At 51.0% G+C, this 23908-nt stretch overlaps 2 protein-coding genes across 3 annotated transcripts in view; one reads left to right on the top strand and one right to left on the bottom strand.

Moving 5' to 3' along the window:
- On the bottom strand, positions 5841–22092 carry IL23R (interleukin 23 receptor). 2 transcript variants are annotated; one of them, XM_021404957.1, is made up of 16 exons: positions 20952–22092; positions 20520–20642; positions 19614–19708; positions 18973–19266; positions 18771–18894; positions 18132–18286; positions 17874–18019; positions 16966–17113; positions 16121–16203; positions 15721–15919; positions 14689–14886; positions 14009–14092; positions 12345–12395; positions 11399–11495; positions 9917–10007; positions 5841–9455 (listed from the first exon to the last, which is right to left on the bottom strand). In XM_021404957.1, the coding sequence occupies exons 2-16, from the start codon at positions 20543–20545 to the stop codon at positions 8832–8834; spliced, it is 2415 nt and encodes an 804-aa protein (XP_021260632.1). In that variant the 5' UTR covers positions 20546–20642; positions 20952–22092; the 3' UTR covers positions 5841–8831. The 2 variants fall into 2 exon arrangements, with proteins under 2 accessions (XP_021260632.1, XP_021260633.1); XM_021404958.1 differs by lacking the exon at positions 20520–20642.
- SLC35D1 (solute carrier family 35 member D1) overlaps positions 23488–23908 on the top strand; it is a 7055-nt gene continuing 6634 nt past the window's right edge. Inside the window, exons 1-2 of the mRNA XM_021404969.1 lie at positions 23488–23705; positions 23849–23882. Of these exons, the coding sequence (XP_021260644.1) occupies positions 23503–23705; positions 23849–23882 (237 nt within the window). The 5' untranslated portion in view covers positions 23488–23502. The remainder of the gene's footprint in view (positions 23706–23848; positions 23883–23908) is intronic.

The following is a 23908-nucleotide window of genomic DNA, read 5'->3' as shown; positions in this document are numbered from 1 at the left end:
GCGGGTGTACAGGAGAATGTGGCTAGATTCTTATTTCTCACCTTGTTGATGGCTACTGACGTATCTGAAAGAGTTCCCAATGCATAAGGCTCTCGTTACTGTTGTTCCTTCTCTCGGCTGGACGTGGGTGACTGTCCTTTGCTCAAAGACCGACCTTTGCTATGTTGATCAGAGGCGTTGTGGGACGGCTGCTCAGAGGGCAGCGCGAGGCCTGCAGGGCCAGAGCCAAGTGTGAGCCTCCAGGCCACGGTGCCCCTCTCCCAAATCACACTGTAACATTCACACTTTTTTTTTTTAGAGAGAAGGAAGTGCTGGCAAAGCTCGCCATCTACCCCTTGTGCACGGTGCGAGTCTGTGCCCTGTGAGGCTCCAGATACCACCGGTTTCCTTTTAGTGTCTGCCTCGTTTCCCCTCTGCCTTCTTTTGGTTCACGCTACATTTACACTTTTTACAACTTCCAAGCACAAGCCTCAGCCGCGCACTGTAAATCCAGGGTTCGTGTATTTTAAAATAAGACTCAAATGGAAGTTCGTACAGGATTGCATCTCTTGTCTCTCATCAAGGCCTCACTCGTTGCTCCACCTCGCTGGGTGCCTTCAGTTTTCATTTTCAGAAGAAGGTATGGCAGCAGCAGCCACACGCCGTGCTCAGCTGGCAGCAGCAAGGCTTGGGCAGCGTCTCACTCATAGGTGACACATTGAAGGGAAGGTGCCCCTCAGGTGGCCCAAGCCATCAGAACTCCGTGTCGTGATGACAGGAGACTAAACTGAGCAATGCCAATCTACTGTGCGTCATGAAATGCAGTTTCTTTCTCTGCTCTTTCTGTTTGAGGTTTAACACCGAACTCTGCTTTTTCATACAGTTCTTTCTCACTGAGCTGTGTTGAAATAGTGCGTCTGTTTCCAAGTGCTGTCATGGAACAGTCTTTAATACACCAGGTTTTGTATAAACCCTCAGCTTTTCTATGAGGCTTTTAAACAGAGCGTTTCATAGAATCATAGAATCATTAAGGATTTGCTAAGTGTTATTCTCATTGCAACTGTTACTGGATTCCAGAAGCTGACTGGAAGTGCTTTGCCGTCGGTCGTTTGGACCAGTGAAGGTCTTCACGTGCAGGGTATTCCTTCAAGGCAAGGGAACAAAGCTCCAGCCTCAGGGCTGAGCTGAAAGTAACTTGGTGTCATCTCTCTCAAATCTGAGGTAAGGCATAGTCCTGCATGAGCAAACACTCACCAAAATCTTAACCTTGTGCTTGACTGCAAAAATAAGACGAGCAAAAGGGCACAGCTCCTGATGCAAATGGTGGTATCGGGTGCTGAGCGCTGTGCCAACCTGCCTGCACAGCCAGAGCTTCTTGGGGCAGAAGATGATGTCAAGGGAAGTACAGAGTCATCAGTTCTCTGAGACGAGGTGTTGTCTGCAGTTCTGAAAACACAGCTTGGGAAAGCACCATCAGTGGCTGACATAAGGCGATGTTTGGTGGCGACGCTGACCACGGGCTGTGGAATATTTGCAGCAAAGCAGAGAGGGCTGCAGCAGAAGAGGCCAAAGGAAAAGGTTCTAACACAGAGCTATTGATGGTTGCAGTGTCATCTCTTACAGCTCAGACAAAGCTGTGCCTTCTGAGATCCACAGCTGCCAGGGGCAAGCAGCAGAGCTGCTGTTATACTAAGTTGTTTTTCAAGGGCGAAGTCTGTATGATCAAAATGAAAAACTGTGAGCAAAGAATATGGATTATCTTGAATGTAGTGGAGGGGGTTGGGAAGCAGATGTAAATGATGTAATGAAATTTGAACGTATGTCATTGGCAATTCCTACTCAACTTCTGGAAGTAAAAGATGAAATGATTTATCTGGGATCAAGTTACACATAAAAGGAGACTTGTAAAGCACAGCGATACAAAACAGAGAGCTGGGAAGGGCTTACTCAGCCGCTGCCTTCACTGGGTTTGTAAGGAAAAAAAAGCTATCTAAAAATACAAGAAGCTCCAAATATTGAAAAACCACCTCTTTCCCAATTCAGTTTAACAAGAATCAGAGAAAGTTAGAGCTGATGATGGAGGGAGACTGGAGCTGGGTCAGAATACAGACAAGTGCTCATGTTAAAGTTATTGCTAGAGAAATTCAAACTCAAAAGTGAAATCAGCAATTGCAGACATCACACTCTCTGGTTATGTAAAGTTGTAGATCTGGAAATAACCTTGAGAAAGAGTGACTGTGAAGGAAAGGTACTGAGTCATCAACAACAAAATGATAAGGGAGGAGTGACAGCTTGCTTGGAGTTAATTACTGAATGCTTGAAAAATCATGAGAGACAATGGGAGTCCACCCCAAAATCTGCTGTGACTGTCAACAGTGATCAATCATGAAAGGTAAATGGTTGCTTTCTTTCATGTACTTCTTTGGTGACTTTCTCTGGATCTCTTGGCTTTATCACCTTGTCAGTCTAGCTTAGGGAAAGCTGTTACTGTAGTGTTTGCATCCTCGTTCTTTGACAAGTGTGCCACAGATTTTTTTCTTAATTTATCTTTTTTTCAACACAATTCCACATTCTTGTACCAGCACAGATCCTTTCTATGCATGATTGAAGGCCTCAGATCTTCGCAGACTGCTTTGAGGTTGCTATCTCCTACCCATTAGGAGAGTGACTCCTTTCTGCCTGCACATTGTTTCCTTAGCTTTCTGATTAACTTATGGTTTGTCACTGTGTTTTCTTTGTGATGAGATTCCAGAGGAGAGCACAGTTCCTAGATCTGATTGTACAGGGGACCATGCAGGCAAAGATGTGCAGCAGTAGTGCACTAAATAACGGATCTCTTCACATAGCGAGGACCTCATTGATCCCACTGTAAAAGCTGTGTCACATTCTATTGCAAATTGCTGTTGATTTGTGGTTTTTTTTTGTGCAGCTGCCAAACCCCCATCATCGGTCACTCTGCACGCAGCAGAACCAGTAGGACGTGGGAAGCTCTCCAGTTCTTCAGTGCCAAGCTTAAACTTTTCACTTCAGCTGAGCTGCCTGATTTCATACCCAAGGGAGTGGGGGAGAGCAGCCTCAATGACAGGGCCATCATGGGCAGCTGAGGACAGTGGCTTCTTGAGCAGGTAGAGCTAGACAGGCTCACACCACACATCAGCTTCTGCTCATCAAAACGGTGTGCAAGGCAGCACCAAGGCAGTCGTAATGCTTGAGAAGCACAAATATTGTTATTGTAATTATGATTAGTGTAATGATTTGAGCTCATTACAGATTAGAAGCAGCGCTCTCCTTCAGGCTCCGCATTTCAGCAAGTTACCTGCACGTCACAGCTTCCCTCCTTTCCTTTTCTCTTTAGGCCTCTTGACCAGCTTTGCTCAATGAGCTCCCGGTTTCCACATTAGCAATAGGTTTCCCTGCCCTTTTGTTTAAACTCTTTTCTCCAGCCAACCCTTTCCAAAGGTTTCTTTCAGGGCACCATTCAGTGATCTATTTTCTGGAAACAACTCCAGTTCGAGCAGTTCCCACCCTGGTGATGGAGGCCACTGTGCTGGTGTTAGCCAGGTGATTCAAAGCAGGGAAATGCCTGGCTGGAAAGCAATCCGACTTACTGTGCAAGACCACGGCTCATGTCACAGTAAAAGTGGGAACTCTAAATGTGGTTGAGGAGACCCAACTGCTCAGGATGGCCAAAGCAATTTGCTAAACTGCTGAATGCCAAACCATGGCTGAAGCATGTGCCGCCCCATTTCCAGAATCAAGCTTGGTCCATTCATTCCATCTGCCTTTCGGGCCGTCATGTCTTCAGTGAGCTCTGCCTCCTTGAGACCGAGCACAGTAAGGCTGAATTCATTCTGAGAGCACAAGTCTGACAGTGCAATCCTAGAGAATCCTATGGAGGATGCAGGACACAGTGTCACACTGCATCTTCTATGAAGTTAAGAATGATGGGGTTTTGTCATTATTGTTCTTAACATTCTTGTGGCAGGATTGATTCCTCTCTCTTAAGGAAAGACTTGGCTGTTTTGGTAAAGAGCAATCTTGAAATCTCCTTTGATAGATCACTTTTATAATTTGTGTTATATCCAAAGTGTTTAATGCTTTCTTTGATCTTTCATCATAGTGCTGCTTCCATTGTTCTACAAGTGATATTTCTAAAGGATCTGACTTTGTGAAGCTAACATTCAGTGAAGCCATTGAAGATGTAAAACCACAGCCTTGCTTCTCACATCCTCTTCTACAAAATTCAAGTTTAGTTTCAGTCTCTGCTGCTGTGCTCAGTCCTCCTACCCTTTGAAAAACTACTCTTCCCTCTTAAAGAATGAATCCTCTCAAAGGCTGACAGTAATGAGACACACCAAACAGAATAGTTTTAATGGAATATTCATACAGCCATTTTGTGACCATTTTACCTGCTGGCATTTTTCAGTATTTCAGAATGATTTTGCTGATTAGGGCATTTGCTTATAGGTTTGTGTGCAAGTCCTGATCACAACCTGGGCTTTGGTCTTCTGTCTTTGCATCCAGAAACCCCCCCAAGTTTACAGCTGTTATTTAGCTTTGTGAAACTTTAACTTAACTAATCCAATTTTAGTCTCTGCAGCATGTTTGTCTGTAGCTAAATCTCTCACAATTTACAGATAGACAAATGTTTGTAAGTCTTTCAGCATGGAGTAGTCAAGCAAGTGCATGTGCAGAATAAAAATGAACAGCACAAGATTACTCACTGAACATTTCCACTATCTTCATATTCTTGTACGGTTCCAACTACTGGATGCCACATGGCATGTTTGGACTCTAGACCCTGAGGCCTTATTAGAACTAGCAATTATTGCTGTCCAGGCTTTGTGAGTTAGAAACTGAAGCAAAGTAGAAGGTTACACAGCCAGTGCTGAGCTGAGACCAGCAGCCAGCTCCTTTCTGCTTCAGACACGGACAGAACACTATGTTCTCCTCCAGAATGCGTGGTATGGTGGCTACGCAGCAGCATACATGATTAAAAATTGTAACTAGTTATGCATATTTAATGCATAACTTGCCATACATTTCGTTTCAAGCATACTTTTTGAGGGGTGACAGTAAGCAACAAGTCCCAGAGGGGCAGTGCTGCCGCCTAACTGAGTCACGCTGTCAATAACTCTTCCATCTGAATTTACACTGGTACAAGTTCACACTTGATACACCCTATACTGACAAGATGGGCTGGAGATAAAATCTAGCCATGAATGGCTTTGCTGTGGTCAGAGCCTATTTGAGCTTTGAAAAGATTGCTTTTCATTTTCTTATTCCTTTTTTGTTTGTTCTCTTTTGCCATCTATACTGAAAGATCCTTTTTGCTGAGGTTGGTTTACATCTGCGAACAGCAACGAGAAACAGCACCATAGTACATCCGTGTGTCATGAGCTGGAGTGCTATGAAATCTAATTACATTACATTTAAATGAGTGGCAACTGATGTGGCTTGCACAAGTAACTTTCCCGTCATCAAGCTCCTCCTTGGGCCATGCCTATGGATTCTCTGTGGGCTGCTGGCCATCTCTGTCTCCAGGACAGTGACACCAAGAGGGGACAGGGGCACTGCCTCTGTGTATCAAGAACGACAGTACTGTGCAAAGTTCTCCCAAACTGTACTTCAGCAGCAGCTTTATCTGTGTTACTCATCTGGAATTTAGAAAAAGCATGTCATAAAATAATTGTGTGCAGATTTCATAATGTTTAGATGACTCTGCAGTCTCACGCATATCAGTGATAGTTAGGGGAGAGATTGGTGCTTTTTGGTGTATATTGTCTGTGTGTACAGACACTAGTCAGCATATAGTTCCTTTGTGTGCCTCCAAAGTATTTAGAGCCCACGCTACAGTTATGGTGAAGAACCCATGCAGCTCATTGCCAAACTGGTAAATAACCTGCAGAACTCACTGGCACGCGATACAGCTGCCAACAACATAAGCAAACTTAGAAAAAGGTTTAGAAAACACAAATGCCAAGAATTAGAGAGCACGTCATATGTGGGGAAGAGGTGAATCTGGAGATGCTAAAATAAACGTGTTAAGAATGTCATCGTTATTTGATTACAAGTGCTGAGCCATCCATATATTCAAAGTTTCCCGTTACGAGGATCTTGGTGTTGTGCTTGCACGACAGCTACTTCAATTCCTGGCACTCAGGATGCTGGTTTTTACCACTAAGTACTGCACTCAGTGGAAAGTAGGCCCAGGGCTGATGAAAAGGCCTTCATACGGTCAAAGTGGGCAAAGACAAAAAGCGGAGCGAAGTGCAACTCTAACAAGTCAGATATGAAACTGAGGTCACGACATGGCACTGGGCTGCTGACAAAGTGCTAGCTTTCCTCATGCCCCAAAGCACTCGTTGCCAGAGGCAAGCATCACAGGCATCTGTTCCAGACCTAATCCGTTAACCACCGTCTATGTGGGTTCAAAGGGAGAGGGGGAGCGGTGCTGTGTATTTTTTTGCCCTTCTCCTTCCATTTTCTCCTGGTAACCTGCCCGTGTTTTCTGGTTGTGCCGTTCACCCATGGAAAGAAAGAAATCCTTCAGCCCCAGTGAAACTGAAGGCAGCTTGGCTGTTAACGTGCACACAGTGAGAGAGGGGTGAAGGTTTCAGGAGTGAAACACAGTGTGATAGGTTCAGCAGGGAAAGAGCCAGCTCCCTCCTGACCACTGATCTACGCACAGGCCTCTCTCCTAGTGTGACTTAGCCTTCAGCCAGCAGGCACCTGGAGTGTAAGACTATGCTTTCAGTCCTGGTATTTGAAAGGATGAGCGAGCTAAGCATTTCCGTGTAGCAGTAAACACCCCAAGTGTTGTGGTCGTTCAGGTAACACAGGCAGCTCAAGTCTCAGGATGTGGACATTGAAAAAAAAAAAAAATACCTTCTACACCTCACATTTTGGCTGCTGATCGTACGTGGCTGTTCTCTTACAATTTCCTTCCTGCACAGGCAGCAATCACTAATTTTAGACTAGCTGACATGTGAGAGTAACATTTCAGGCTTGGAAACAGTTCTGCTACTTACTTCTTAAGTACAAATCTATCCCATCTTTCCAGGTTACACGCTATGCTGTAAATGTAAGTGACAGATGGCAGATCTCTTGATTGCCAAGAGGAAGCATCTATAGCTCACAACTGTTTTGGTTGAAAGGTGTCCAGGACTAAATGACAAAACTGATCAATTTGTGCAACAGCTGTTAGAGAAAAACACATTGCCTAGCAAAATTCAAAACAAAAATTACAATCTCTAGGTTTTACAGCAGTGATCAAGTGAGTAATGCTAGACAACTAATTACATATAGGTTAGCATTTACATTAGCCTTCTAAGTCTTATAAAAAAGCACTGAGTCTTGCAATGACTGTTTTACAGCCTTTGGTTTGGTAATGCACAGTCTGGTGATCTTTTTTCCTTTTTTTTTTTGTGATTATGTTAATGTCAGTCTTACAAAATACATCCCTTGCAATGCGCACGGCCAGCTCCGTTACCCAGAGCTGTGTAAGATGCACAGACTCCTCAGTGAGTGGAGTGAGAGGAGTGAGTGGAAATCACACACGCTGGTACACAGCTCGGAGACTCCTTTGTGCTACGTATTGTTAGCAGTGCTGCAGTGCCCAAGGCTCCTGCTCTAAGCAGCATGAAAGAGGCTTCAGGGCCAGTGCCCTCCTCTTGCTCCACCCTGAGCTCCTCCAGTGCTGTCCTCCATTGCTGGCTGCATGGCACTAACTCCTAAGTGCATCCTGACGTGGCTCCGGCATATAACTAGTCCTTGCTGTGAAACAAGAGGTAGGAGAAAAGGACCAATAGAACAAACCTTAGGGAGAGCATTGCTCATCGAATGCTCAGCCATTTTACAGGGTATAGTAAACTTCTTTTATGCTTGCATTCCTTAAAAGCATTTCAAGTGTTTCCTTAAAAAGGTCGGGGTGATCAGTCAAAGAAGTGCTATACGCATAATCCAGATTCTCACATTCCCAGGGCATTTCTGCTTTCTGGAACATCTTGCAAGACTGCCTCTGACATCCTGGGCAAACTTTTACATGGTTTCAAGACCACTCAGCAGGAAGGAGACTCCTATATTTTGTTTTCTGCATCTCAGAAGATCCACATTTCCTGTTGTGCGCTGAATAAATGCCATTTCTCTCTGCCATGTTCTGCTTTTTACAGAACAGCAAAGCTGAGCCACTGACAAACTGACGTGAGATGATAAATCCTTCATCCAAAATGGAAGATCTGCCCAGTGACAAATGTAGACAGATTTTCAGTAGGGCTGGCAGACTAAGATGATGAAGGTCTGTTCTTATCTGACGCATTCCTTCTTACTGAATGGAAAGGAAAATGAAATTGGGCTATTCTGTCAAACAGAAAAGATTTCATATGGTATCCATGGCTGCTGCGTGATGTGTAAATTGTCCGTATTGTAGTGTCTCTTCATTATGAGTGATCCCAAGCTATTTTATGCAATTCAGCCAGAACACCTAAGGGATAGTTTTATCCATCTTGAAGGCAATCAGCTCCAGCTATTACATGTTCCCTACATTTAACAAGAGAGTGTCTGAGCCTAGTAATTGAAGCATAATGTATCCTGTAAAAATCACCTGCTTTGTATTTCAGTTCTTGCAGGAATCCAAGTTCACATTTTCGTGTTTGTAAAAATATCAGGTTAAATTAAAACACTGCTTTACTGGCCAAAGTGTTCCATGCATCCAAAGCTGTCTGTAGTCAGTTAAGGGAGGAAGAGTTTCTGATTTGGAGTTTTGTTCCAGTTCTGATGTTTGAAACCTCAAAAGCAGATACGTGTCACGATCATATCATCACAAGTTTTGGGGCTTTTCATCACAATTTCTCTCAAAACAAGCTTCCGATGCTCTGCGGGAAGCAGGTCTGTCTATCCACAGATTCTCCATTCATCGCTCTTAAGCAAGAAACCAGCTCATCTGGAACCAAAGTTTGTTCTTGAACTCCTTCACTGTACAGTGTTTTTTCCCACTGATTTCCCAAAAGGGTATTTTGTTCCTCCTGGGCGGAGCTGAATGCCAGGTTTTGCCCACTTCTGTCGTTGTTTAAAATCAGGTTGATCTTGTCCAGCAGGCAGACCTGGTGCCCTGCTCCTTCAGCATCCCACAGGTAGCTGAAAGGGCTGGTGTAGTCTCTGAAGAAAATGTTTGTCTCTGGTTCTGGAGGCGGTGTGTAGGACTGTAGTTGGCCGATGTTGGCAGCTACATACCCCAGTGTGTTTCCGTCGAAGATTTGGGGTTTGTAGTCACTGATTTGCTCCGTGGCCATGGTATGGGGAGGTGCTGAGCTCTGTGGGTGCTCCACGTTCTCAGGGACCACTCTGCTGGGTTCTTGTTTGATGTCCACGTTCTTGTATTTCTTGTGCCCTGACAGCTCCTTTATTTCCGTAATTGTGGGGTCACTGCTATCCAGGAACGGCTCACTGAAAACGTTGTTTGTGAATTCACTCTTTTCCTAGAAAAAAAAGGATGACTGTACTAACAAACTAGCAAACTTTAGCAGTAGGAGAGATTTATCATGGGAGGATCGCAAGGAGGAAATGGGACAAGGACTTCTTGGTCTTCATCTCAACATCCTTTCCTCCTCTCTCCTCTAATCCTCTCCATAAAGCAGACTGCAGGGAGATGCAGAGAGCAGACAGAAGCAGCTGTGCATGTCCCCATGCTTACACAGGAGCTTCAAGGTCAGCTTGATTCAGTTGCTACCGTATGAAATTTATATTGAGACAAGGTTTAAAGATTAAGCTAAGCTGGGCTCCTGTGCACAGCGCAAATGAGAGGAAAATCATTCTCTGACTAGTTCGAGATCCCCTAGAGCTGAATCCTTTTCTTGTCCACATTTCTCAGAGCTACAGAATGATTTTCAATCTAAGTATATGTAAGTGAAAAAAAGCTGGGACACAGTGGTGCAATTACCTGGAGTGACTTTATCACCTTGCTGTTTTCCACGTGGGGGAAATCCTCAAACAGCCATTTTGGCAAAACCAGCACAACTGCTGCCTTAATCCTTCACCAGAAAAAAAAAAGGAAAAAAAGGAGAGGGAGAGAAAAAAATGTTAGTCCATTTTATTAGCCACTGACTTGTTCATTCTGGATGAAATCGTCCCCAGGACAGTGGGGGAACTCAAGGTGTATTGATCACTTGTGGCCTTTGTGGAGGGCTTGGAAGCATTAGGTTTACAAACCCCTTTACAGATAGGTTTTCCCATTTGATCTCTAGCTCTCCATGCTGCTGCTCTGGGTTCCATTTGTGGCAGGGATGGAGGCTGCTCATTGTAATGTCACACTGTGTGGCTGCAACGCAGCGGGTGACGTTCCCCTCAGGATACCAGTGGCTTTTCTCACTGCACTACCATCAGAAATGTAGAGCTTCATTTATTGAGCAGCTCTGGAATTCGAATCGCTCTTGGTAAATCCCTAGTTGTAAAACACACCTGCATGTGAAAATGTTATTAAACTGGGGGGGTTTGAAACTAAGCTAGGTATATAAATAAGAGGATGCATGTGTCCTGAGCTGATGAAACAAAAAACACAGCAGAAATAAAAATTCTTTTTTTTTATACAAACAAAGCTGCGGGAATGAAATAATTTGCAAGATATTTTCATTCATTCAGTTGAGCTTTGCTGACATTATGTGCACCGCTGTGTTTCTGAGCAAGTATGCGCTGTGTTCTCTGTTCTTGCTGAAATTCTCGTGTTTCACAATTACAGCAGCAGAAAAATTTAGATGAGGTTCGGGAACTGAAAGGGACAACATCCTCTAACCCCAGACCTTCCCTACCCTATTTCTTGTTCTATCAGGAACATCCAACAGATGGGTGACACAGAGGTGATGGTTTCCTCTGTGTTTGTACTGGGAACAGCAGTGGTGGGACTGCTCTCACTGCAGGGAGGGTGCCTGCTGAGCTGGGTATGAGGCAGTCCTGTTAACACAGGTAATGAGATTCTCCATGCCTGGTTTCCCAGCTATCACACTCCCCAACCTCTGCCAGTCTCAGGGTGCAGATGTGAGGGGCAGCCAGCAGTCCCTGCCAGGAACAGCATTCTCTCCTCATCCAAAAGCAACAAAAACAAATTCTAGTACAAAACTCACCTAAAGAGGGCTGTGTTTTTCCTCTCTCCTCTTTCACTCCCCCTAGATATGTGTAATAATAATATATCATGTGTCCCTAAGTCTAGCTTCAACGGGGGAATGATTTTTGCTCTTACAGTTGTTCTCTACCATACTGTGGAATTCACAGATATCCTTTTCTGCAGCAATGTGATTAATGGGCGGAGCTGCCCTCAGGAAGAGCAGAGCACAGAGAAAAGGATTGGTTTCCGTCGTTAATTTTAAAATATTCTGGAAGAAGAGCATGAGTTGGAAACAAGGAAAAAAAAATGTGACAAAAGTAATACCTTTTCCTAGCTGATTTTTTAAGCATCAGAATTACAAGAACAACCGATAATACCATCACACTGACACCCATTCCCAGGAAAAATCTGATGTCGTCATCTGAAAAGAAAGGATAAAGAGGGAAAAAAATGAATCAGGCAGCTTAAAGAAGACGTCGCGTAGGCCAGCTCCCCGCTTGCGAATAATTCTGCATCCACAATCAGCCATGCTGAACTCAACTCCTTGCATTTCTGTTGCTTTCCCTACACGTTTGCCCTCACAGCCCAGGTCTGGAGGAAGAACAATGTGCATTTAAAGCTGGAGGCTGTGAAGCACCGGGCCAAGCACCGAGGGCCCTTCGCTGCGCAGATGGGAGCTTTAGGCAAGTAATTCTAAGAAGTGTGGTCATTGTGTTTAACCATTTCCCACGCAGAGGTACCTTCCACACATGCTCAAGTGAATTTTTCAGTTCACACTGGTTTTGTTTTTGTGTTAAATACTGAAACAGATCATAGCATAACCTTTACCAGAAGACATGCAAGCCAGAAGCAGTTAGAAAAATAGGTGGGAAATGCTTAAAGAAGTCTTTGGCTCAGATTGTAAGGGCAGAAGTCAGTCACAGTTACGCTGTTGTATATGTTAACGTTATCTTTTATTTTCCTTGTTTTCTTACCTCCAGTTTTCTGGAATGTACATTTTTATGACATGTCTCACGAGAAAACAAAACTTAAATTCAAGAATTATGCAGGTTCTGCTCACCCACAACAGGGTGGAAGCTTTTCTCGCTATGTGGCTTACTTTCCTGTCAAGTGAAAATCGCTTTTCTGGCTCTGACCTCTGCAATGTATGTGGAGCTTTTGCTTCCCCTTCCCTGTATCACCAGATGCTGCACTCGCTGCTCTGGCCAAAACTTCTACACTGTTCAGGCAGGAACTCTCGCTTACCAAGGCTGAAATACTCTCCTCTTACCATGCGAAGCCTCCTGGTAGATGATGCCCAGCATCTGGTCCTCCGAAGAAACTGCAGCAGAGAGAGGAAAAAAAATGCCCACAACTTCATTTATAGAAAGTACAGTGGGTGAAGTAGAAGCTATTGTTTATATTATTCATATTATGTAGAAAAAAAATGGCTTCCAGAAACATTGTGCCTCTCTGCAAGAGCCACAGGCTGAGCGTGCTTAAGCAGAGGGCTGGCATTGATAAGGACAGAGCTAGCATCCTCATCTGCAGTCACAGAGCTTAGAGCTGATCAAGGCAATTCAGAATACCCAGCACAATGTCCTGAGCTCGTAGGCTGCTTGATTCCACCCAGTAATTTCTACAAGAGTTTAAACTGATTTGAGGCCATTAATGAACAAAAGAGTGGCAGTCAATGCACTGAGCTTGTCTAGGCCTGGCAAAGCCATGCAGGCATGGAGGAGAAACGCGTCCCATCGCAGTTCTGCTTTGCACCAGCTCCGTAAGGACCAGCAGAAACCCAAGGAAAAAGCCTTCACTGCCTCGTAAAGCTATCCGTGTGCAGTTCTTCCTCTCCCAGCTGCTCTGCCTACATGGTACTGTACCAGAGAGGTATGTGGCAGTCAGCCCTGGTGTCAAACTATATTTCATGTCACCGAGTTGGCAGTGGGCTTTGACCTGAGCTGACCCAGCTAATGCTGCAGCTGTTTTAGCAAAGCCTGTAATGCAATTCACTAGCAAAATCAGGGGGAAGAAATCATGGAAAAGGTACAGGCTTTAATTTTGTAGATGCGAGGCATATGCTTCTCCTAGCAAGTACTTCAATTCCCCCACACAGAGTGTGTTTAGAGTGTGGGCCCACTCAGCTCCGCATTACAAAGCAGCCCTTGATTATATGGAATTGTGGAAGGAAAGCGTCTGAGCCAATAACTCAGCAGCCTTGGAATTAAGCTCTTGTGGAGGGATGGTGTCACACTGGCACATTTAACTGTGGAACAGCTGTGGGGGTGCTGGGAGGTGTCTTCTGCACTCAGCTTTAGGGCTGTGCATGGCTTGTCCTGACTTAGGAGAGGGCCAGCAGTGACCTCAGGATGTCCAGCTCCTGAGGACACTCACAGCCTACACACTCATTGCTGGAGATGATGAATAGATTGTCCTCATTGTCTTTTTTAATTGGCCCATGCCCTATTTAATCTTAAATGCTTTCCAGACCTGAAGCCTGCCTACATCCAGCCCCAGGTGAGATAGGACTGGCTGCAGCTTGGCCAGCTGCTCTCTATGGAAGTTGGGTTTGTTTTGACTTCACTATCACAACTGCCAAATAAGGAAAGCAGCAACCTCATCTTTTCTGTCCCAAAAAAGGAGAATAACTCCATTGGTGTGTCTTGTAGAGTAAGATGCGATTCTCACATGCACTGTTAGAGATCTGTGCACAACAGCAAAGAATATCAGCTAGAAAAGGCTTTCGTACAGCTGTGTTAAAGTCTCTGGTTTGTCCTGCAGTCAAAAGTTTTCCTTCTATACCTTGCTTTTCTCTCTGGTCCATGGCAGGCTTTTACCTCTTGTTTCTAAAACTACAGAACTGGCAGACTGTGAGAATACCACGAGTGAAGCAGCGAGCTGAACTCTGCAGCTCCACCACAGCAGGCAGCAACTTCTACACTTTACTGAGCTTACCTTGGCCAAAGCTTGGCTTGCTCACTCCATCTGGGTAGACAGCGTACACCGACACGTTGATGTGGCTTCTTGCTGCTGCATCCTCTGGAAAGAAGCAGTAGTTGCCTTTAAGTTGTATTTTTAAGCTGTTATTAAAGCTGTGGATTTGCTTCTGATAGAGCAGTGAAAGGAGAACAGGTGCGGGGTTTACACGTGAAAGAGCAAAGGCCTGGCCAGGTAACTGGCTCAGAGCTACTCTGAAGCCAACAAACACCAGAATGGAAGTGGGAACCAGGAGATAGGTGGGACAGGTCCTGAGATCTTGCTGCTGCTGGACTCGCAGGTTGGCCATTGCAAGGAGAGGAGATGAGCTGAAGTTACAGCCTCGTTACATCAAGTGTTTTGCCCTCTCTCTCTGCTTGTATAAATACACGTGTATTTCTGTGCTTGCACGAGCTCCAGCGATGACCCCTCTTTCTCCCCCTGCCACCTTGCTTGTCTCTTCCTTCTCTTTCTCTGTCCCTTCTCTCCTTGTGGCCTTCACTTGTGGGACCAAATGCCCCCGGGTGCCCTCAGGTCTTCTATCACTCCACTCTCGAACGCTCCCTTGCTCCAAATACAAGTGGGCAGGGGCTCAATTCCAATTTTGCAGCGCCTTGACAATCCACACCCAGCAGCATAAGGACTCTTGGATATCTTACCTTGGATGTACGTGTGTGTATCCTGGCGTGGGACTTTCTCCCAAAAAAACTCTTCCTCGTGGCTGTACGGAGCTGTACAAACCCACTCCACTATGAACCAGAGCGGGGGGGTCCCGCTGTGGTGGGGGGGCTGCCAGGCCACGGATATGGTGCTCTGGTTCTCGCGCTGGACATCCACAGCCAGCGGCGGTGGGAAGGCTGCAAGGAGAGGAGGTGGCATGGGGACCTGCTCCTCTGAGAGCAGGGAGCTTGGAGGGCGGCCGTGTTGGGCAGAGCCCTCCCTGGGGGGGCAAGGGCTGAGAGGGAAAAGATGTCCTCGGACGCAGTGATTTTATATCTCCATCTACCTCCGTCTGTCTGTCTGTCTCTGCATTTGATATTTAGATACATACACACATACACGTCTCACAAAACCATGTGTTGTTTCGTCGTGTCTCCTCTGCCTGAAACGCTTTACCTGACGTATTTACGGGAAACGCGTGTGATTCTGATCAGTGGGAGATCAGAGAATTTTTTTTCCACCTTATTTATACTGCAGAGCATCTATTTAGTCACGCTCGCTATTTGTCCTTCATTTGAATGGGACTTTCCCCTCCCGTTGCTCACGAAAAAGAGACATTTGCAAAAAGAGGAAAGCGTGGCTGTGGGGAAAACCACAACCTGTGGCACAGGGAACTTGAAGCCGCCCAGAAACCATTCCCCACTTGGTGTTTGGCCGCTCCAGCTCCCAGCTGGGACTCTCTCTCTGGCAGAGGAGCTATTTCGGGAGCCGTGAGCACGGAAGGTGCCCTGCCAGCAGGACAAGCTTATTTTTAAACTCGTCGCTGCAGTTTTCAGAGGCAAAGCGCTGAGCTGAGCGGCTGGGGCATCTCCAAGGGACGGTGGCCTTGTCTGGAGGACACCGCGTTCCCTCGGCAGATCTCCCCAGGGCGCTTTGCTCTCGCTTTAAACCCACGATAACGCTTTCCCCTTCGCCATTCCGATAAAAACCGCACTCCGTTAAAGCCGAAGCCGGCGTGTCCGAGCTCCCACCTTCCGGGCTGGCGTCCCGGCGGAGTGTCACCCGGGCGGGGCTGGAAGTCCCCCGGGAGTTGTAGGCGGTGACGCGGAGGTCGCTCAGGCCGGGGGGCAGCAGCAGGCGGCAGGCGGTGCTCGACGTGTTGCACAGGGGACGCGAGGCTCCCTCCGTCACGGCGTAGCCCAGGATGGGCACGCGGGCATCGCGGGGATGCTGCGGGGGGGGGGGGGGGGGGGGGGGGGGGGGGGGGGGGGGGGGGGCGAGAGGTGGAGCCGGGGATGGGGTGCCCCCGTGGGCCCCCGCCCTCTGATAGCATCGTCACCCTCGCGAGTGCGGCGAGCGAGGCGTTGCGTGCTGCTGCCCCTTAGCGTTCGGTGCTAAAAGAGAACAAGAGCCGCCCCCAAAGGGCCTTACCTTGATCAAGACTGTCACCTCGTGGCTGCCGTTGGGGAACAGCCGGCCAAGCCGCCGCCAGACGTCGGGTGCTGCCGCGGGGGCTGCGGGACACAGCCGGTGCGTGCGGTGAGGGGCTCACGTCGGAGCATCGCCTGCGTCCCCTCCCCCCCGAGCGGCCCTGAGCCCATCCCGGGCTGTGTCAGACCGAGGTGACGGTGCGTGGGAAAGGAAATGACCCAGACCGAGAGCGCTGCTTCTAGGGCAAGCGCTGCCTTGGGCTCCTTGCCCTGCTGCTGCCGGCCAGAATTATCTCAGCTGGCTTCGCCCAGTCCCATCCTAGTGCTGACAGCCCAGTTTCAGAGGGGAAAGGCTGCTCTGAGGGGGCTGGGGGACCAATCATAGCATCGTAGAATTGTTTGAGTTGGAAGGGACGTTTAAGAGCCATCCGGTCCAACTCCTCTGCAATGAACAGGGACACCCACAGCTCCACCAGGTGCTCAGATCCCCGTCCCCTGACCTCGGGTGTCTGCAGGGATGGGGCACCACCGCCTCTTTGGGGACTCTCTGCCAGTGCTTCACCTCCCTTAGCATAAAGAACTCTCTCCTGTGTCCCATCTAAATCTCCCCTCTTTTAGTTTGAAGCCATCTCCCCTTGTCCTATCCACAACACGTCCCACTAAAGAGTCTGTCCCCTTCTTTACAATTTGCTGGAGGAAAGCAAGCTACCGAAGGCAGATAAACACATCAAATCCCTTTTTTTGGGTATCTGCATTGCTCATCACTTCTGCAGCGACCTCAAGAGCCAGCCAAGCCAGCACTGCACGCAGCACAGTGTGGCCGCACCGTGCCCTACCACCACTTACCAGCCTCGGGTGTGCTGTAGGTGAAGGGCAGGCTCCAGGCACTCCAGGGGCTTCCCGCAGTGCTGAGCCGGCACCGCGCCTGGAACACATAGCTGGTCGCACTCTGAAGCTGGTGTCCACGCTGCTCTGCACCGTCCCATGCTGTCACCTGCAGGGCAACCAGGCAATAGAGCCACCACGCTCACCCAGTGCATGGCCATTGCTGTCTTTCTGGCACGGCTGAGGACACACAGCCCTCCAAGCACGTGGCGCTGCTGAACCCGTGGCACAGCCCAGCCTGGGGGTCTGCTGCCGAAGGGAAAGCGGTGGGTGAGCATGAGCAGGGTGCCCACGCTTGGTGCAGAGTTTGGGCTTTTCCAGGTTTCCCTGCATCACTTTGGAGCTCGTGTAGTGGGCGTGGTGGGAATGATCTTAGAGGCCTTTTCCAACCTTAATGATTCTGTGATTCTTTGATTCATATGCGTTAAGGTCAGGGGAAAGGCAACCAAACCCGTTTAACCCAGCACACTGCAGAGCCCCATGCCGGTGGCACCGGGCCAGTCCCCCATTTTGGCAGCTCCACTGTGTGCTGGGATCAGGGCTCAGCTGTCTGCCAGCCCCAGGGAGGGTTCCAAAAAGGAACTTTTTGGTGCACTTTGCCCAAGCGTAGTTTTGTCTGTGTCGATGAGGAGGGAACTGATTAAGCAGGTGTTTGCTGAGCACCCCTAGTGGCTTTTTTCCACCTTGTCCTTGCAGAGCTAGATAAGATTTAGAAATATTCCGATTTTTTCTTTTTGCTTCAAAAGCAGAGATAACGCTGCCGGAAGGGCCGTTCTACCCGCCCTGCTGCCCGGGGGTGCTGAGGAGCCCTGGGGGCCCCAACCCATGGCTCTGTAACGGGGCCTTTGGGGGGGGCAATGCCAACTCACATGCCACTCCGCAGCACCCGCCGCCTTGTGCCGCTCCTCGCAGCGCACGTCCTGCAGTTCCGTCTGCTGTCTCCAATGGACGGTAGTGGTGGGAGGTGACCCCGCCGTCGTCTCCGCGCTCTCGGCCAGGGGCACGGTGGGCACCACTGTGGGGAGAGCAGCAGCCATCAGCCGTGCACCGCAGCACAGCGTGCTGGAGGGCCCGTGTCCTCAGCCGCAGCCCCAGTGCAGGGCGCAGTGTGGGTGCTGCGGGCGTACCGAGCCGCTGCAGGTCGAGGTGCTGAGGGGCCGAGCGTGCCGTGCCCAGTGCGTTGCTGGCCTGCACCCAAGCCAGGTAGCGACTGCTGCCATTCAGTGCACTCAAGGGCACCGGCGAGCCTGCGGGGAACACATCCTCCTGCGCCGTCTCTATGCTGTGGGGCAGAAACTGGCCATGCTCAGAGCCCTGCGTGGGGCACAGTCATCTCCAGAGCTGCAGTTTTTCACTCTTCAAGTGAACTAGAAAACCATTCTTTTTGGTTCCTGGCACTGGTGCGTGGCATTCATGTCCCTGCTGCAGGAAGGGATCTCCCACAGCTCACTCTGGCTGCAGGGTTCAGAGTTTGCGCCCCAGTGGCTCCTTTGGTGGTTAATCAGAAAACCCACATGGGCTGCACGTAGTTGAAAAGCGGAGTCGGGTTGACTACGGGAGCCCAGCAGCCTCGTGCCGTGGGGGCTTGGCATCACATGTGGCACGACACGTATAGGGCTAGGGCAGGAAGGCTACTGGTGTACCGGTCCTTATTTCCTGGTGGTATTTTTGTTTAGGTGCTTGGGCACCATTAGGTTCATGCTGGGAACAGGGTTGCTGTGCCCTGGGGCACTGGATCCCGTTCCCCAGTGCCTGCGGGCCCCTACCTGCGCAGGTGGAGGCTGTAGTTGGTGCGCAGCAGCGTCGGCTGCCCGGCGTCCCACGTGCATGCCAGGCTCCCCGAGCGCTCGGGGATGGCACAGCTCAAGTTGGCAGGGGGGTCCGGGGGATCTGCAGAGAGGAAGCATCAGCGTCCCTGCCTTCAGCCCCACTGCTCCCCATCACCCATAACCCCGTGGCAGTACTCACAGCCGGCCCAGAGCTCCGTCCCGCAGACCAGCTTGTTCCAGTAGCTGTTGGGGCAGCGGGCGAGGCAGGTGATGGTGCTGAAGGGCAGGCGGAAACCGCGCAGCTGAAGCTGGGCCGCGCTGCTGTTGAGAGTGCGTGGGGAACCCTCCGGGTCTGTGAGGTTGAGCAGGATGGAGAGGCTCGCCCACGGGCAGTCCAGCGCCGAGACACAGGTGATGGAGACGTTGGAACCCATTGGCACCACTGAGCCTGGCTCGATCCGCACGTGCCCCAGGCACCTGAATTGGGCAGCACCTGCGCAACGCTCGCAGCTTCAGTGCAGCCCCCCAGGTGCAGGGTAAACCCCGTGCCCCCAGCAAGCAGCCGGTGACTCACTGCTCAGCTCGGAAACAGCTTCACCGATTTTACCTTTTGCTCTAATTCTTAAATGACTGCAGGGAAATAACGCATAGGCGGAAAGCTCTGATCCCTGAGATTACAGAAGCGCACTGACTCGTGCTATCAGATTGGGGCTCTGCAGCAGCACTGATAAAGCTTGTGCTCAAATGACATCAGCTCGATTTGGCTTTCCTGGAAAAGGCACAGCTATGCCATGACGTGCTGTGCTATGCCATGCCATGCCACGCTGAATGGCCACTTACCTCTGACCAGGATGCAGAGCAGGATACGGAGCATGAAAGCTTCTCTGCCTCCCGCCATGTCCTGGGCTGCGGCCGCTGCCTGCGCGGGGCATAGCCTGGGGAGGAGGGAAGGAATCAGAGCCGACAGGCACCCAGCCCGGGGTGCTGGGAGGAGTTGGGGATGGGGGGGAGCCAACCCCCATGCCCAGCATGCCAAGGACAGAGATCTGATGGAATCGTAGAATCGTAGAATTAGCTAGGTTGGAAAAGACCTACAAGATCATCCAGTCCAACCATCCACCTACCACCAGTAACCCCACTAAACCATGTCTCTCAACGCTATATCTAAATGTTTCTTGAACACCTCCAGGGACGGTGACTCCACCACCTCCCTGGGCAGCCCATTCCAGCGCCTGACCACTCTTTCAGAAAAGTAGAATTTCCTAATGTCCAGTCTAAATTTCCCCTGGCGCAACTTGAGGCCATGATGGAGCACTGGCTGCACAGCTGGGATGGAGACCAAAGTTCCATTTAAACATAGGGAAAAATAATTTTGCTGTAAAGGTGCCAGAGCTTGTGAATGGGCTGCTGTGGAGCCTCTATCCCCGGAGACAGCCAAACCCAAGAGGCTGTGGTGCCATGGGATGGGAACACCAAGCTCTCCTGGTGTCCCCAACCCACTGTGCTCCAGCTGCTACCCCTCAGGCCCAGCAGGGGCTTTCCCACCACCTCTCCAAGGACACAAGCTCGTGGCCACATCCCCAGGCTCTCATGAAGTACCCTGCACTCCCTTCACCCTCCTTCCCCCCTGGCTCAAAAGAGCATTATCCATCCCAAGCTTCAAAAAGCTTCAAAACGGCACAGTTCATCCATCCCGAAACAGCCTCCCAAATGCAGCTGACACTTTTGCATTTCTCCTCCTGTTACCTTCGGGATGCATGCGCTGACCTCATTTGTTTCCAGCACAGTGAAATCGTTCATAAGGAGCAGCCAGGCGCCAAGCCGACCCAGGGAGGGGCTCTGAAGGCCTCCCAGCTGCCCGCACACCTCCTGCAAGTTGGAGCAAATTAAACAAAACCAACACTTGTGGTCTATGAAGAGCCCTGAACACATAATAAATGCTCCCGGCAGCCAGTTACAGCGTGAAGTTGCAGCTCTGCTCCTCGGGGCATTTCTTACGCTCACGTTTTCCTTCCAATTTTCAGCAAACTCCAAAGGCAGAAGCAGCGAGAGCGGTCTAGTCTCCAGATACGTCTCTTTTGCAAATCCCCCAGCACTCTGTTGCTGAATAGCAAGCAAAGAGCAAAGCAGAAAGAAGCCGTCCCAGCCCCGCGAGCCCCGCGCCTGCAAGGTGGTTACCAGGGTCAGGAGCACGCGGGAGCCGAGCGGAGACAACGGGAGCGGGGCTGCTGCCCCATGGCGATGGGATGGGGACCGATCACAGCCCCACTGCTGGTCACAGCGAGGAGCAGCAGCGACTGGCGGCAGCCCTGACCTAGATTGCGCGCTGAGAAAGAACAGAGTTTCCACTTTGAGTCAGTCCATGGGAAAACCCAGCATCCCTTAAAGCAACAGGCTCACGTGCGCGCTTCTTGCTCTCTTGCAGGATGGTGTCTTCCTGGCAGACTCTGTGATTTTGTTACGCTCGTGTCACTTGGTGCTCTGCGGCAGACGTCTCGTGCTGCCAGCCCCACCACGGCGGGGGCTGCCGAGCCCCACATTTCACCGAGGAACTGCTTTAATTTCTGTGACTAAACCCAAAACCCTTCAATGAGACAGCCCACGGAGCGGGGCTGTGCGCGCCCCTTCCTCTGCTGCTGTTTCCCAGTACTCAGTGGCTGGAAAACCCAGGGGGAGCACGGCCAGGGGTCCTGGTGCCACCCTCCCTGTTTGCCCCAGTTTGTCCCCACCCTGTCCCCCGCCCCGTCGGGCGAAGGGTTAACCTCAGTGACAGTGTTAACCTCTTTACACGCTGCAACCACAGGAAATACCACACAGCTCGGCTCACCCTGCAGCACAAGTGAGGGTTATGGAAAATGGTTTCCCAGCGGGCAGGGCAGCTCTCTCCTCACGGGGCTCTGGCGGATTGGTGCTGGGAGGTGAAGGGCAGCGATGGGTGAAGCTTTGCCCTGCTGCAGGGCGAGCTCATGGGGCTGCAGAGGGAATCTGGGTTTCAGTTACGGATGTGTTTAATGCTGTATGGAAGGAAAAAGTCTTTGTATTATCCAACGACGTTTTCGGGGGCTCTTGCCTTCCTTTGGAGTAAAATCCCACTTTCCTCCCTTCCCTGTTCTAACAAGCCTGACTCTCTGGCCTCCCCTCAGGGCAGCCCACAGCGCTGTGCTCTCCCACCCCATCCCCTCTGCCCTTCCCTCCGGGGCCCTTCATCTTTTGCTTTATCTGCCCCACAGCCTGAGCTCCAGAGGTGGAAGTAACCCTGCAGCGTTTTGCTGCTGCAGAGGGAGTCCTGATGGCACAGCATGGCACGACATGGCATGGAATGCCACAGTATGGTGCAGCACAGCACAGCACTGCATGGCACTCTATAGCATGGCACAGCACGGCACAGCACGGCAGTGCACACTTCTCCACGCTGCTGCCTGCTGCCCAGTTCCCCCATGGGCTGCCCAGTTCCCCCCTGCGCTCCCCATCCCCTTCCCGGCCACAACTCCCATCCTTGCCCCTCCATTCTGATGCCTTTGTTCCGGCTTCGTTCCCTCCCTCCAGTGCCAGATATTGCAGTACCAGTGCTGGGCATCACCCAGGCAGAGCCCCCCGATTTGCTGAGGAGGGGCAATAAGGAGGGGCCGCACTGCCAGCCCCTCACCACCGTGATGTTCCTTGGCCACTCACACATGGGCGATGGCATCTCGCAGCCACTTCCTCACCCACTCTATTGGGGTGAAATTGGGGGATTTTCTTATTTTTGTGGACTTGCTGCTGAGAGCCCTGAGGAGCTGATAGGAAAGAAGGGCAGGAGCGGGCACTGTGCCCAGGGCTGGCACAGGACTGTGGGGACGCAGGGACACACGTGGGTGCGGTGGCACGCGGCCGTGAGTGGCAGCGTGGTGACACAGGGACAGCTGGTCCCGCTGGCTCTGACCGCAGCTGGCAGCTCTGTGACCCATACATGGCCCCTATCCCTGTGCCACTGACCTAAAATTGGCAGTGGGGCCGCACAGGGCCGGGTGCAGGCGCCGGGAAGGAGCCACCCGCAAACAGCCGCTTCTGGGGCGGTATTTCCCCGAACGAAGCAGCCGGGCTGGGAGGGGTGGGGGGGGGGCAGGTACTGCGATGGGCCGGGCACGTTTGCTGCTTTGTCTTTGCACGAAACCCCAGACTGTGTGCTTTGCTGCTCTGCCGTAACCTACTTTTATTTTGATTTCCCTTCCAAGCCGCTTCGTTGCGGTTTCCCCCCCGCCGAGTCCCACGGCCCCAGCAGGCACAGAGGGGGCCCCGCAGCCCCCGGGGGAAACCCCCAGAGCGAGGAAATGCATTTATTTAATCCAGAACAAAAATTCTACCTTGATTTCAGCAGGGAGGGAGCAGCGTGGGGAGCGCTTCCCACGTCACCCCACGCAGGCCAACCCCCCTGCAGTGCCACCACCACGCAGTGCCCCCCCATATCCCCCAGCGCAATGCCCAGCCAGCCCCTCGCACAATTCCCTCCTGCTGCCAGGCCCCCTCTTAGCCCCCTACGCAACACCCCTGTGCAATGCCCCTCTTGCAGTGCTCCTCATACCTACACGCTCAGCACCCCCCATGCAGTGCTCCCCCCCAGCAATGCCCACCACGCGAAGCCCCCCGCGTACAGCTCCCCCAATTCCCGCCCCCGCGTACAGCCCCCAATTCCCGCCCCCGCGCTGCCCTCAGGCCACGCCCCCCGACTCGTAGCCCCGCCCCCGCAGCCATGTCGTCGCAGTTGGCGCGCAGACGCCCGGCGGTCGGGGCCGAGGGGGGAGCCCCCGCGGGAGCCCCCGCGCGCGGCGATGCGGAGCGGGGCATGGCGGCTCCGGGCCTGTCGCTCTGCCTCAAGCTGCTGGCCGCGGCCTTCTACGGCCTCAGCTCCTTCCTCATCGTCGTCGTCAACAAGAGCGTGCTTACCACCTACGGGTACGGCCTGCGGGACCCGGGGCGGGGGGGGGTGGCTCTCTCCGCACCCCCGCGGCGCTCCCGGCCGCCCCCGGTGCCCCTCCCCCCGCTCTCGGCGGGCGCTGGGGGGGGGTTCCCCGCTGACCCCCGCTCTCTGCCCGCAGGTTCCCGTCCTCGCTGTGCGTGGGGCTGGGTCAGGTGAGTGCGGCTCCCCCTTCCCCCCC

This window comes from Numida meleagris, chromosome 7 (genome assembly GCF_002078875.1).
Source record: "Numida meleagris isolate 19003 breed g44 Domestic line chromosome 7, NumMel1.0, whole genome shotgun sequence".
NCBI classification, from domain to species: Eukaryota; Metazoa; Chordata; class Aves; order Galliformes; family Numididae; genus Numida; species Numida meleagris.
Note: the sequence above shows the minus strand (reverse complement) of the source record. Positions and strands in the feature narration are given on the sequence as shown.

Coding starts and splice junctions, on each gene's coding strand:
- IL23R (XM_021404957.1), bottom strand. CDS start 20,545: ATGAGGTCAGCGCATGCATCCCGAAG. Junction 19,267..19,613: donor GCTCTGCATCCTGGTCAGAG/GTAAGTGGCCAT, acceptor AGCGTTGCGCAG/GTGCTGCCCAATTCAGGTGC. Junction 14,093..14,688: donor TACACACACGTACATCCAAG/GTAAGATATCCA, acceptor GCTTCTTTCCAG/AGGATGCAGCAGCAAGAAGC.